Here is a 15,749-nt window from a genome sequence, read left to right on the forward strand (position 1 = left end):
TGGAGAAACGCATCAAGCTTGTACCAGCAAACCCACTCCAGTCGGTGATGGGAACTCATTTACACTTTGATTTGGAATACCTTTGGAAATCCCTTTATTTGCCTTTTGGACAGAGCCCCATCTCCAGCTACACCAGTCTGCCACCACCCACTGGATCTAAAGTGGAACCCTCATCATCTGCCAAAGGGACTACCACAAACCACCCGTATGTGGGTAATAGTCCATCAATCTAACTGGTTGAAACAGTCTGGGAGATTTTATAAGTCCTAATACCATCACACGGACATTAGTGGGGGTGATACAAATAGAGCGTCATTTTGCCGCTTCATTGTCTAATAAATTCATGCTTTACATTTTTTATCCTATCCCTCCATTTTTTTGGTATACTATTGAGATTTATTAAGCAACAGTGCTGATGTTTTCTATATATTTTTGTAACGCTACTTACTACAGGGACTGAGACCCGTTTACCAGCTGCTATTGGTGGCGCAGTGGATTTCCACTATACTTCTGAATGAGAGAGAGCACTAACATAGCTGCAGAAGTCGTCATACTGGTGGGGGATCATGGACTGCTGTGTAAGGACTGTACACCCCAGTAGCCAGCGGTGTAACACAGAACCTGGGTGCTCGCACATTTCTTCTGTTACTGGTATTCTCATAAATGTTCTCCTATATCTGTCCACTACCACAGCCCTAACATTACTTGTGACCCAGCAATAAGAGACACACCATGATAAGTATCCGCCAATACAATACACACTATGATGCATACACCCATCCAAGGAAGACACCTCGGCGAGTACGCCCATCACCAGAAGACACACCACGAAGAGCACGCCCATCCCCAGACGACACACCACGAGGAGCACGCCCATCACCAGACGACACACCACGAGGAGCACGCCCATCATCAGACGACACACCGCAAGAGCACGCCCATCAACAGACGACACACCGCAAGGAGCACGCCCATCACCAGACGACACACCACGAGGAGCACGCCCATCAGACGACACACCGCAAGAGCACGCCCATCAACAGACGACACACCGCAAGGAGCACGCCCATCACCAGACGACACACCACGAGGAGCACGCCCATCATCAGACGACACACCGCAAGAGCACGCCCATCAACAGACGACACACCGCAAGGAGCACGCCCATCAACAGACGACACATCACGAGGAGCACGCCCATCACCAGATGACACACCACGAGGAGCACGACCATCACCAGACGACACACCACGAGGAGCACGCCCATCACCAGACGACACACCACGAGGAGCACGCCCATCACTAGACGACACACCACGAGGAGCACGCCCATCACCAGACGACACACCACAAGGAGCACACCCATCAGACGACACACCACGAGGAGCACGCCCATCAACAGACAACACACCGCGAGGAGTACACCCATCACCACAGTCCCGGTATCAGCAGCGTGGCACATACCCTGAGAATCAAGTGCTTCAGCTCATCATCTGATAGAAATGTTGGTTTGTAGTTTGCTTCTGTGTATGGATTTGTAGCACCTGCACAGGGGAGGAACAGATCACATCATAAACCGGCCATGAGCGGTCCTCAGGTGAGCTCACCAGTGATGGTTCTCTGAGCAGTGTGGAAGAGGCTTCCATGTAACACACACCAGTACACAACGTCACACCCACTGACCTGCAGAACATCTCTCACCTCGTAGAGTTTTCATGTGTTGCACCGCCATCCGCAGCACGGTCAGCTTGTCCAGCTTCCGAGACATGGCGTTACACGTGGGCACTAAAGATGCCAGCTCATCGATGAAGCTGTTCATTTTATCCCTGCGTCGCTTCTCGATCTGACTGTGAGCCTCCCTGTTATAAACACACACACAGGATTACACACGTTGCCGCACCCCTCCCTCTACAGTTCCTGATTTCTCTAAACTTACAGAATGCTTACAGTATATGAGGTACGCACATAAGAATATACATTATTTCCCCTTCTACCGGAAGACTGTCCCAGATACCTAGCACCCCCCCAGTGATATAGTATTGCCCAGCATTAATACCCTCATAGGCACCCTAACGGATCAAGTGTGAAGGGTATCCATATTTGAGCACAGGTGACTTAAAAAGGTACCTCAGTCAATTTGATTTAACCATCTGTGCTCACCATGGCTATCCTTAAAACCTGGCCGGTTAGTGTGCCTTGAGGAGAGAGTTTGGGGACCACTGGTCTGGTACCTGCCGCAGAATATTCTCTAGTACCCTTATTTACTATCACATATAAAAACCTAAACCAACACACACACACACACACACACACACACACACAAGTAATGGTATACTGCGGGTTCTTTTGGATATTGTTGGCAGGTGGAGAGAGAGTTTGTAATTAACATTTCAGAATAGTATTCTCATGATCCTGGTAGAACATTATCTCATAAAATGTAACAAAAAAAGAGATAAAAAAATGATAAAATAAAGGTTGATTTAATCAGGGATAGCGGGTAAAGACCCCCCCCCCCTCCGCGTCTGTATCCGCTATTTACATACTGAACATACATTGTCAGATATTCAGTTAATAAGGCCACGGACGCAGAGTACACAACAAGTTTGATTTGCTGGTCTCCGCTCACCCTCTGCATAGGAAGGAATAAGGGGGGTATTTAACAAGACACGGAGAGTGAAAGTGGAGAAGAAGCACTAACCAATCAGCTCCGGACTGTCCTTTTTCAAACACAGCCTGTAACATGAGAGTTAGAATCTAAATCGGTTGGAGCTTCATCTCTCTCCATTTTATCTCTCCCCATGCTTTGAAAATCCCTCCCCGACTCCTCTCCAAGTTCCTTATTACTGTGAGACCATTGTAGTTTATAACGGTACGGCGCCTGAGAATGGTTTACGTATGAGTTTTACATATAGTCAAGAGCTTTAGATCACGTCATACAGTCCTTTCAGCCTAACATTGATGGTCACGCTGCGTTACCCTCCTCCGCTCGCTCACAGCTCCTCCCTGGTGCAGGAATATACAATGTGCGGATAAGCTGCACCCCCTAATAAATATTCACATATCGTTTAGAGAGTTCTCTGGCAGCTGGATAATACGTTATCACAGGGAAACATACCGTGCATTCTTAATCCGGCCTTCCGCGTATTCCAGCCTAAAAAACAAAATAAAAACAAGTCTGTGTAAGTGTGTGGACGGAGATGGCATTTACTACACAACCGGCAGCGTGCTCCAAGCTGCGTGCATAGGACACTGTCATTTGCATTGTACTTTAGATACCTAAAGAGCACCTATCACCTTAATGTACAGAATTGTAAAGACACTTCATTAAAAGCAAAAAGTAAATAAACCCCCCCCCCCCAAACAAAAACAAAAAAAAAAACCACACAACAACAACAACAACAACAACCCAAAAATAAAACTACTTCTTTAACAATGATCTTGCACTAGGGGACTTTGGTGGAAATAGTGCAATGTTCTAGTTTTAGTATCAATTGGGGCAGATGTATTAACCTGGAGAAGGCATAAGGAAGTGATAAACCAGTGATATGTGCAAGGTGATAAACACACCGGCCAATCAGCTCCTGTTAATTTACATATTGGAGCTGATTGGCTGGTGCGTGCACCACCTTGCACATATCACTGGTTTATTCACTTCCTTATGCCTTCTCCAGGTTAATACATCTGCCCCAATATTTGACTTCAAACGGTCCCATAAAGCAAAAAGGCGGGGGTGGGTGTTATTGAGAGGAGGAGGAGTCATGGCGGAGCAAAGCTGCACCGAACGTAATACGGACAGGCTACCTCTTGCTCCGCCATACTTCTGTCGGAGATGGCGGTGGTAAGGCTCTGCTCCATTTTTACCTTTTAGTAGAACCTCAATCTATTTAATATAGAAATCTGCACCAAAAAATCATACGTTTTCATTATTTCATTTTTGGTTAATTTTTAAATTGCAGATGGAGCATTCAGAGTAGCAGAATGTAATGTAGAAGTAAAGGGTACTCACATCCCATGAGGATCGTCCTTGTCTGTATCCATGCCTTCTCCGTGACTAGGGGGAAAGATGGAGCAGGTCAGGATCTGCCGTAGCACAGGCTTACACACAGACACATCTGCACATTACACACTGGGCAATGACCGGCCGCCAACAATCACTGCGCCCAGGTCCGGTGTCTACACATTGCATCTGGCACCCAGAATGAAGCATTGGGGACACAGCAACGTATTGCGTGTAAGTGACCCCTGCACAGGAATACGGGGGGATTATATGTCAGACTAACACACGGATCCTGCAGGCAGTGACGCTTTCAGAGCCCGCGGGATAATTACTGCAGCGCAATCATTATACATTAGAATGAAAGGCTAACGCTGCTCCTCACCTCTATGGGGGAAATTCAAGTGTTTTGCGCGCAGGCAGCCACTAGATGGCACATGACAGAGCTCTCCGCTCCGATTGGGCACACAGTCGCCGAGGCCGACATTACTGTTATGATGTGCCGTCATTTTGACGGCCTGGCGACTAGACACTTCATATTACACTGCAAGGACTGAGGCCAACGGGAGATGTAAGACATTAAATTTCCATCATGAAATAATGGGGGTTAAACAGAGGTCACCGAGGCGATAACGCTCAACAGGAGCCCTCAGCAGTAACCAGGACAGGGAAACTATATTATCCGAAATGACAGAAATATACTTACTCGAATGAAAAGCCATCAAGCCTAGAAGATGGAGACAAAACAAAAGACATTGCATTAAATAGTGACTGAGTAATAATGTGCTGAATGGAGCAGAGGGTGATGAGAGTCTATCGGCGTCTGTCTGATGTGGGGTTACTACTGCCCCCCCCAGGACAGGGTACGGAACTGCAGCATCACTGCTCCTGGATCTCCGGCTATGCAATCTGCATACTCTGTCACTCTCCTCGTGGAAAGGGGGATTTTGTGTCTTTATTTGTTATAATACCAGATAAAGTCACTCTGGGGACAGGACCACATTTAGATTAAATAAAAGGGAAATTTAGAGCCAGTGTGATTGTGGTCACGAAAACGCATCCTCGCAGGTCCAGGGGATAGGCTCCGCCCTCACGTAGCCAATATGGCTGCCACCGTTGTGCATGCGAGACCGGCATGTGCCATTAAAAAGTACATGTTTCAACGTGGACTAAATAGCAAGTTTATTAGAACGATGACGGGTTGTAGAGATTTATCACAGATCGCTTTTAAGTCACTTAACATCTATTTATGGAACAAGTAAAATGTAAAGCGCTGGGGGACCTTACAAGCTTCTTCAGGTGATTGGATGGGGTTAGAGGGAATATAGGAACACATCATAGGGGCACACCATTAAGTAAACATGGGCCTCTTATCACTCTCAGGCAGGAAGGGTTATTACCATGTGTTCCCTACATCACACTATACAATGGTACTGTAGTTACTATGGAAACGGCAGAAAAACACAGACGCAAACGCGGCAGTCAATACACTGCACCCTCACTGTCCATCCGCTCCCTTCCTGCATCTTCCCAGTGAACGCGGATAATGACTATTATACGCTGGATCATGTGACATTCTGCATTATCCTGAGGGTTCTCTTCTCAACTTATATAAAGTCTGAAAATAAAAAACATTGCCTCCCATACATTTCCAGTGGATGCATTTACCTTAACCCCTCGCTGAGCCAAGGCCAGGCCCCGCATTTATTTATCAAACTTCCCCTAAAGCCCGATTTGTCCAATCACTTCTGCCAGGAATATTAAACATATATAATAGTGTCTATGCCAAAGTGTAATGTCAATACAGGCTTCCCAAGGTAACGGCTACCAGAGTGCCAAGGAACGGGAGAGATGCCTTATTTGCTGATTGGGGTCACGGGTTACCAAGGGGAGGGTGACTATCACTTTATGTCCGAGTCTGCTCACTATGCATAAAAGAAGGTGAAATGGGGTGGGGGAGGGGTGTTGTGAATGAGTATGAGGACAAGAAGGGTGTTCCGAAGCCTCTCTGCTCAATTCATCAAATGGCATGCGACTGTGGTTGCTATGGTAGCCACATGAACCTGGAAAACTGTGAAACATGAACAGATATATAAGGGGGGGGGGGGGGGGGGGGAACGCTGACTCGTAACTGCCTATAGTAAGCCTGAATTCCTGTGCCCAAAGAATAGGAAGTTTATCTATATAACATACATACTAAATCTGGGAATGTTACAAGACCTTTTAATTAACTGAATAGCTGAGGGATAGCCTGTGACAATCATCAGAACCCCCCTCATGTAGCAGACACAGGAGTCTGGAGACTAGCTATGGAACATCTGCAGACCCCATCTACTGTATTTACTAAGCAGGAATATCACTTACTGATAATCTGTAAGGCTCCCTTTCCTCTTGCGGTTACACTCCATTCCCCCAGTGCTGAGCGAGCTGGAGAGGAGGTCGGTGGGACCCGGAGAGATGAAGTCGTTGATAGTTGAAGTAATGTCCATTCTTTGGTCAGCCATTGGCACATCTGAGGATGGAATGCAGGAGAACGGTGAGAACACAGAGCAAGTCCCTTATACACATCGTTCCGTCTCCCTACACATCCCGTGTAGGGGATACAAGTAACGGCAGGTTATATAAACTATACGCCATGAGCCGGCACAGGAAGAGGAAAAATCCCAACACAATAAACAAGCCAGGGGAACACTTACCTAAAAGATCTCTCTTGGTGAAATAGGAACCAGAGGCGAGAACCCTCTTGGAGGCGGGTACATGCGGTCACCTACTAACCATGGTCTTCTGTCCGTCACTAGAGCAGAAGACGAGAACTGGGAGTGAGGACGACGAAGAAAAGGCAAAATGCAAGATTGCACAGTATCACAACATAGTACACAGTAACACACACACACACACACACATACATCTATATATACACACACACACACACACACACACATCTCTCTCTCATATTATATATATCATTTTTTTTTTCACCGATTACTCTCTTAGCTTTGTGACCCATCACTGAAACAAGATTCCTAACCGGACAAATCCATGTATTTACTCTTCTTCCAGAGATATATATATATATATATATACATAGTGCTAATTAAATTGGGTATGTACACAAAATAAGGTGGCTCTGATGCTGTAACGTATCTGTGTGAGTAAATGTCAGCAAGATCAATGAGGGAACACAGAAATGACCCATTTTTGTGTTGGGAACCTGTCCCCTGGTAGGTGGCATCGTATTTTCCCTATAGATTGTAAGCTTGCGAGCAGGGCCTTCCTACCTCTATGTCTGTCTGTTTTTGCCCAGTTTTGTTCTATTACTGTTGTTCTAATTGTAAAGCGCACCGGAATATGCTGCGCTATATAAGAAACGGTTAATAAATAAATAAATAAATACATAAGAAATAAATTAAACAGGATCCAGCCAGGATAAGGTTAGCAGGCATCTCCAAAATACCTCCTCCACCGCTTGAATGGAATGAATGACTAAAATATGTCACCGTCCAATCAGATTCTTTGTTCTGCCAGATTCTCACCTCCCAGGGAGGATCGTCAGGTGGGCCAAACATTATGCAGTAACACGGTCATCCGGTCAGGGGGTGCCACAGTGACTGCTCTCAAGATGGAGAACTGTCGCCGGCCCTCATCACCACATGACGGGGACCATTCAGCCATAGATCAGGACAGGCGGAATACGGTTGGCCATAATCTGTCCGCATTAAAAGCCCCCAGTGAGTGGTGTGTCCAAACTAGATAAAGCTCCAGCCCCTAGTGTTCATTCTAGCACCCTGCACCTTTCAAAACACATGCAGTTCCTCTTTCCTGCCAGGAGTGTCACTCTCTGCTCTGGTGCTTCTCAGAACACTCTGCTCTGTATCACAACACTAAAATACAGCCCAGAATGTGCTGAGAAGCACCAGAGCAGAGAGCGACACCCCAGGCAGGAAAGTGGAACTGCACTTGTTTTGAAAGGTGCAGGGGGCTAGAATGAACGCTAAGCCCCACCTGCCAGTGTCCTTCATGGAAGCAGGGCACCGGCCTCGCAGATTTACCGGCTGGGGAATTCCGGACGACGCATTTCTGCACAAATTGCAAGCGCTCCTTCCCTTAGTACCACAAACGCAAGGTCATTTCCCCTTTATACGGGCTTTACTGCCCTGCTTACAGTGTTGGTGCAGGAATGTGACTGATGTCTGTCTTACATTAGGCCTCTCATTCCACAGAGCGCTGCACAATAGAAAACTGAGATCTCAGCGGTGACAGCCATCTTATCATTTTATCTCAGTGACTAGAATGTAAGTGACATTTCTGTGTATAGCGGGATGTCTGCAAACCCTATTGTATGTTCTCATTGTAATGTGATGTAAAATGTGTAGGCTGTGTGCAAATATAGGTCATGACAACCGAACCGCGTAATGATACAGAAATTCTGCACAGAAATGACAAAAGAATTGCTCAGATAATAATAAAAATGTAAAAGGTCAAAATGTGCCCCCGCCCCCCCCATCATTAGACGTCACTAAATAAACTCTGAAGGTGGTGGGTGTAAAGCCTGCAGTGATGCTTTAGCTGTGGTGGAACATGCAGATACAGCCAGATACACATGGTAAGTAGTGCTGTTTTGGCAGGGACTGGCACCCTGCCCGATTTTAAAGTGGCAAAAATGTCCCCTGCCCTAATCGCGGCGCCCAGCTAAAACAGTTTGACCAGTGCCGTCCCCACCTATAGGACGCAGTGTCCGAAGGGTGGATAAAAGCTGCTGTTTAAGTAAGTATGGGCATGTCCCAAAAGTGACGAATTGGGGACGTGTCATGAGGAAGAAAGCTATTGCTGATTTGGCAGGCTACATACACATGAGATATGGCGGTGCCTGTAGGTCACCGAGGAAGAAAGCTATTGCTGATATGGCAGGCTACATACACATGAGATATGGCGTGGGCCTGTAGGTCCCAAGAAGAAAGCTATAGCTGATATGGCAGGCTACATACGAGATATGGCGGTGCCTGTAGGTCACAGGAAGAAAGCTATAGCTGATATGGCAGGCTACATACACATGAGATATGGCGGTGCCTGCAGGTGACAGGAAGAAAGCTATAGCTGATATGGCAGGCTACATACACGAGATATGGCGTGGGCCTGTAGGTCACCGAGGAAGAAAGCTATTGCTGATATGGCAGGCTACATACACATGAGATATGGCGTGGGCCTGTAGGTCCCAAGAAGAAAGCTATTGCTGATATGGCAGGCTACATACACATGAGATATGGCGGTGCCTGTAGGTCACCGAGGAAGAAAGCTATAGCTGATATGGCAGGCTACATACACATGAGATATGGCGGTGCCTGTAGGTCACCGAGGAAGAAAGCTATAGCTGATATGGCAGGCTACATACACGAGATATGGCGTGGGCCTGTAGGTCACCGAGGAAGAAAGCTATTGCTGATATGGCAGGCTACATACACATGAGATATGGCGTGGGCCTGTAGGTCCCAAGAAGAAAGCTATTGCTGATATGGCAGGCTACATACACATGAGATATGGCGGTGCCTGTAGGTCACCGAGGAAGAAAGCTATAGCTGATATGGCAGGCTACATACACATGAGATATGGCGGTGCCTGTAGGTCACCGAGGAAGAAAGCTATTGCTGATATGGCAGGCTACATACACATGAGATATGGCGGTGCCTGTAGGTCACAGGAAGAAAGCTATAGCTGATATGGCAGGCTACATACACATGAGATATGGCGTGGGCCTGTAGGTCACTGAGGAAGAAAGCTATAGCTGATATGGCAGGCTACATACACATGAGATATGGCGTGGGCCTGTAGGTCACAGAGGAAGAAAGCTATTGCTGATATGGCAGGCTACATACACATGAGATATGGCGTGGGCCTGTAGGTCCCAGGAAGAAAGCTGTTGCTGATCTGGCAGGCTACATACACATGAGATATGGCGTGGGCCTGTAGATCACTGTGGAAGAAAGCTATTGCTGATATGGCAGGCTACATACACATGAGATATGGCGGTGCCTGTAGGTCAATGGAAGAAAGCTATTGCCGATATGGCAGGCTACATACACATGAGATATGGCGGTGCCTGTAGGTCACCGAGGAAGAAAGCTATAGCTGATATGGCAGGCTACATACACGAGATATGGCGTGGGCCTGTAGTCACAGGAAGAAAGCTATTGCTGATATGGCAGGTTACATACACATGAGATATGGCGGTGCCTGTAGGTCACAGGAAGAAAGCTATTGCAGATATGGCAGGCTACATACACATGAGATATGGCGGTGCCTGTAGGTCAATGGAAGAAAGCTATTGCTGATATGGCAGGCTACATACACATGAGATATGGCGGTGCCTGTAGGTAACCGAGGAAGAAAGCTATAGCTGATATGGCAGGCTACATACACGAGATATGGCGTGGGCCTGTAGGTAACTGAGGAAGAAAGCTATTGCTGATATGGCAGGTTACATACACATGAGATATGGCGGTACCTGTAGGTCACAGAGAAAAAAAGCTATAGCTGATATGGCAGGCTACATACACATGACATATGGCGGTGCCTGTAGGTCAATGGAAAAAAGCTATTGCTGATATGGCAGGCTACATACACATGAGATATGGCGGTGTCTGTAGGTCAATGGAAGAAAGCTATTGCTGATATGGCAGGCTACATGCACATGAGATATGGCGGTGCCTGTAGGTCACTGAGGAAGAAAGCTATAGCTGATATGGCAGGCTACATACACGAGATATGGCGTGAGCCTGTAGTCACTGAGGAAGAAAGCTATTGCTGATATGGCAGGTTACATACACGAGATATGGCGGTGCCTGTAGGTCACAGGAAGAAAGCTATAGCTGATATGGCAGGCTACATACATATGAGATATGGCGGTGCTTGTAGGTCAGAGGAAGAAAGCTATAGCTGATATGGCAGGCTACATACACATGAGATATGGCGGTGCCTGTAGGTCACAGGAAGAAAGCTATTGCGGATATGGCAGGCTACATACACATGAGATATGGCGGTGCCTGTAGGTCAGAGATGGTGCAGGGCAGTTACTCACTGTGTAACGCAGATTTAGCGCATAGGTTTTTCAATACAATCCAACTTATTGCTGAGGGGATGTCCTAATAAATCAGTGTACACAGCGTGTGGTTAAACTACAAGGCACCCAATGCAATTTATTATTCATCATCACCAGTCATTGATATAGCACACATATATTCAACAGTCCCACTGGAGCTTACAATCTACATTCCTCTATTATATGGACCCAAGTCATTAGCCCTAGTGTGTACATTTTTATCAGTTTTCAAACAAATTTTTAAATGTACGTGCTTTACGTAGGCCTAAAAAATACATACACACATGAAAAAAAAGGGTCAGTGTACTGGTTAATTAAGATTCTTAAACTCTCATTGAGCAACAGAGATTTCTCTTTCAGGATCCGAAAATCCCAAAACCTGTAAATAATCACATATACACGTTTCCTATAGGGTAATATAAAGTTAAAGAAAAATATTCTATTTTACCACACCCGCCCCGACAGGCTAGGCCACACCACTGACATGCCAGGCCACACCCCCTTTGGTCACCTGTTACAGCAGGTAAGCCGCATTGCTGCCAGAGCATTATTAGGCAGAGACACCACAGAAAGCAGAGACTGGGAAAGCTATACGCTTACACGTCCGACCATACACCTGACCAGCGAACTATAAACGTGTGTGTCTGCCAAATCTCTCTCTCTGGCCGTGTTTACCAGATTACCCATAAACCCCATCTGATCTCATTTCTATCCTCTACTATAACAGTCTGCTATATGTATATACAAACATTATTATTATTATTATTATTATTGTTGTATTTATTAGCTAACACTAAGACACCCCACAACAGACAGGACAGCCATGTCCCCGTGCCAGCCTCCCTCCATATTGCCCTCATTCTCCTTAGGGGTTAGTGGTACGGACAGGAAAAATGGTATGTCAGCATTCTAACAATGTTGACATAATGACCATCGATGTAGTAAATGTGGAAATATCTATACCGGACCCCCTAACATTCTTTGTAACATGCACCACTGAGGTCACCCGGTCAGTGGACTATTGGTCAGCACACAAGACGACTCCCATCGCTAGGAGACCCACCAGGTAACTCTTGTGATCTGCAGTTTATTTACTAATCTAAACTGGGCTTGGAGGGATATAGAGGCGGAGGAGCTAGCTACGCTTCCTGAAAAAAAATGAAAGTGCCAGGCTCCAATTATCCACTCGTCTATACCCCCATTGTGTATATGCTCCAGTGTCCCCTACTGGGTGAAAGAGAAGATATTTATAAGATATATACAAACACACCTGAATTTAGTTTTGGGTGGAGTGGGCAAATAATAAGTAAAATGTATAGTTCTCATTATCTTGGCTGTGCCAACCCGTCCGGGGTGTTGGGGAACATCGGGGGGCTTCATAAACCGGAATAATATGCTTATATCCCTCCTGGTAGAGACATTGGGCCTAATTCAGACCACTCACAAGGTTTTTTTTGCAGTCCTGCGTTCGCATAGTCGCCGTCCATAGGGGAGTGTATTTTCACTTTGCAAGTGTGCGAACGCATGTGTAGTAGAGCTGTACAAACAACAGATTCTGTGTAGCCCAGGACTTACTCAGCCGCTGCGATCACTTCAGCCTCTCCGGGACCGGAATTGACGTAAGGAACCCTCCCTGCAAATGCCTGGACACGCCTGCGTTTTTTTCCCCAACCACTCTCAGAAAATGGTCAGTTGCCACCCACAAACGCCTTCTCCCGCCCTGTCAATCTCCTTGCGAACGCCCGTGCGAATGGATCCTTTGCACAAACTCATCGCTGAGCGGCGATCCGCTTTGTACCCGTGCGAGACGCGCCTGCGCATTGTGGTGCATACGCAGTTTAGGCCTGATCGCCCGCTGTACGAAAACGCAGCCTAGCGATCAGGTCTGAATTAGGCCCATTGGCCTATGAGCCGTGCACATACTAAGCACACGCATGTACGGAGGTGATGGAGGGACTGTGCATATCTGCCTTCTGTTGCCGGCGGTCACATGACTGGCCTGACTGCATGATTAAGTCATGTGCACACTAACACCTCTCCGAGCGAATCAAGGTCAGAGCAAAAACTAGGTCAGCTGACTCAGCTAAGACACCCGGCACAATCAGGACCTAGATACACACAGGGTGCACCACGGTGCTGTCCTCGCGTTATACAATACGCCCCCACCATCCGGACACAGAGGGGGCACTGGCAACATGGCACGGGGGCCGCTCCACTACAAAAGGACACGCAATGCCCATATTATGGACAATTGTCCCCAGTGCGGATCGTTTAGTTAATGATTTCCAGATATCGGTCGGAAGCGAAAATCTGTTTTTCTACATTTTATTTTGTCAAAGATGCATCTGGGGGTCAGCCAGTTAGTGCTCAGGGACGCAGCAAAATCAGACTAATCCGCACTTATGCAAGCAAGATCCTCTTCACCCGATACTGCAAAACATGGCAATGCAGGGTTGCCGCTGTAAGACAATAATTGCAACGATAACACAATCTCTATAGTCACACTGACAAAAAGGAATCGACAAACTGCAGGAATAAGTGTCCGATTGATAGAAAATGGCTTCAGTGAGACGCAGCCATGCACAATGATCAGGTATATTACGCACCAACTTTCATGACGAAACGCAGCAGTCAGAAATTTCCAACGCGTTTCAGGATCAACCTTTCGCAGGATCTCTCTATGTGCGTATTCGTTGCTTCAGAGAGTGCAGTTAAATGCAGAGTGCGTAATAAGTATTACAGACTAAATGCCGCATTAATGATTTTCTGTTTTAGTTATGCAGTACCATGTTTTCTCTACTAGGCCTTGCACTAGCAGTCCTAAAGGGTGATCCAGGATCTTGCTACATACACAAACAAGATCTCGTTAGCACAGCAGTACGGCGAGACATGGAAACATTGTACCACCACGTTTGCTGACAATCTTGTCCTTCTGTCCATGATATTGATGGTCTTCTTGGGTGCGTACATACGGTTATTTACAGCCCGACTGATGGTTGCCTGAAGCCGGCGTGTTTGGCCATCTTTAAGTAAGCTTGGCTCACAGAACATGGGCTGTACAGAACGGCATCAGCTAATTCATGCCAACACCGCTAGCAACTGCTGTGTGAGGAATTCTAGTGGGCTCACTCCACAGGGACCCCAAACCTTGCCATATAAAATGACCACTTCACCAGAAGCAAGGGTTGGAGCTCGTGGGGAATGGGTGGTGAAATGTACACCTGAACGGACAGGTGCAATAGTTTGGAAGGAAGGTAGATGAGGAGACAGGTGGAGGTGATCCAGTAAGTTCCTACTCCCGGGGGGCACACGTTAAAAATTAACAGGTACATATGGAATTTCTACTTTCTTAAAAAAAAAAAAAAAGGAGTGTGGCAGGAATGAACTCTAAACCTCTAGAACAGTATAAAAACAGGATAAACGTACCAGAACCCGCTGAGGTTACACCTAAGGCTGAGTATCACTTACCAGATTACATTGACAGCACAGCTAATGACATCTAGCACTTGTCAAACACATCACACTGCATGCTAATCAGCTTTCAGACTCACAAATGAGCTGTTTAATGCATACAGAACATGCAGCGAGACTACGGAATCACCCTCAGACACATTGTACAGATTATCATACAAAAGACAGACCGCGGCACAACTTCTGACATCCACCTGGCTGTTACGGGGCGATGTAGGGGCAGACATTCCGTCTAAACCCGCGGTAGCAGGTATGGGCACAGTGAAGCTTCACTGCTCTCTCTCCGGAAAGTGGGAGAGCTGGACGCAGAGTATACATGCATCCAGTGGCAGCCGCTCATCCCCAAGCCTTTGCCATAATTATACTATGGAGCCTGAGGAAGATATATCCCACACAGAGATACTACCGGTACTTTCTGTAACACTAGAGGAAAATTCACCTCTTCAGGCAGCGTATTAAATTCCTGAGCTACATACAGAACCTACCAATGCTATTTTATTGGATTACCTTCCCTCTACACAGTTCACACAAAACTTACATGTGTTCTCTTTCTACAACTTGCACATCCTGCCGACATCCAGGACAACATTGCTGTGTAACTGGATCGTACAGCTACCGAGAACCTCTGCAATCTGGCTGGATCAATTTGCAACGTGTAGCACCTATTCTCACGTATCACACTCCTATTTCCCTATAGACTACATGCATGTGAGCAGGGCCCTCTAACCCAGTCTGCCTTGTATTACTATTTTGTTCCCATTTATAAAAGCGCAATGCAGAATGCGGACGCTAATTTATGTAACCGTTAATAAATAAAACCCTGCAAGCATTCTGATCGTGCAGAAAACAAAATAGAAGAGACAGCGTCCGTGAATGTACACAAATGTTTATATTAAAACCATTTTCTCCCTCTTTTAGGCCATGGCAACAATCCCCAAAAAAATATAAGACAAACAAACAATGCTGTACTCTGTGTACTGAGCCAGAACAATACTACGAGACCACATTTATCATACTGTCCTTGTAAAAGCTTTCCTTTGCCTTATTCCATAGCTATAACATAGACCTATTGTAGCAACACAACTGAGACGCTCACTAATAACAAATGATCTGAACGTTCTAAAAAGCACAAACAATAATTCTCAAAGCAGAATATTTTACAGAGCTGAATTTGTTGGGGTGAAAAGAGAC

At 46.3% G+C, this 15,749-nt stretch overlaps 1 protein-coding gene across 3 annotated transcripts in view; it reads right to left on the reverse strand.

The window, feature by feature from the left end:
• Positions 1-15,749, reverse strand: part of BMAL1 (basic helix-loop-helix ARNT like 1) — a 62,902-nt gene that overhangs the window by 18,648 nt on the left and 28,505 nt on the right. For all 3 annotated transcript variants that reach the window (XM_063946401.1, XM_063946402.1, XM_063946403.1), the window contains exons 2-8: positions 6,691-6,788; positions 6,359-6,506; positions 4,701-4,721; positions 4,007-4,051; positions 3,116-3,151; positions 1,702-1,859; positions 1,465-1,544 (exon numbers count right to left, since the gene is read on the reverse strand). In XM_063946401.1, the coding sequence (XP_063802471.1) occupies positions 1,465-1,544; positions 1,702-1,859; positions 3,116-3,151; positions 4,007-4,051; positions 4,701-4,721; positions 6,359-6,498 (480 nt within the window). In that variant the 5' untranslated portion in view covers positions 6,499-6,506; positions 6,691-6,788. The remainder of the gene's footprint in view (positions 1-1,464; positions 1,545-1,701; positions 1,860-3,115; positions 3,152-4,006; positions 4,052-4,700; positions 4,722-6,358; positions 6,507-6,690; positions 6,789-15,749) is intronic.

This window comes from Pseudophryne corroboree, chromosome 11 (genome assembly GCF_028390025.1).
Source record: "Pseudophryne corroboree isolate aPseCor3 chromosome 11, aPseCor3.hap2, whole genome shotgun sequence".
Lineage (NCBI taxonomy): Eukaryota > Metazoa > Chordata > Amphibia > Anura > Myobatrachidae > Pseudophryne > Pseudophryne corroboree.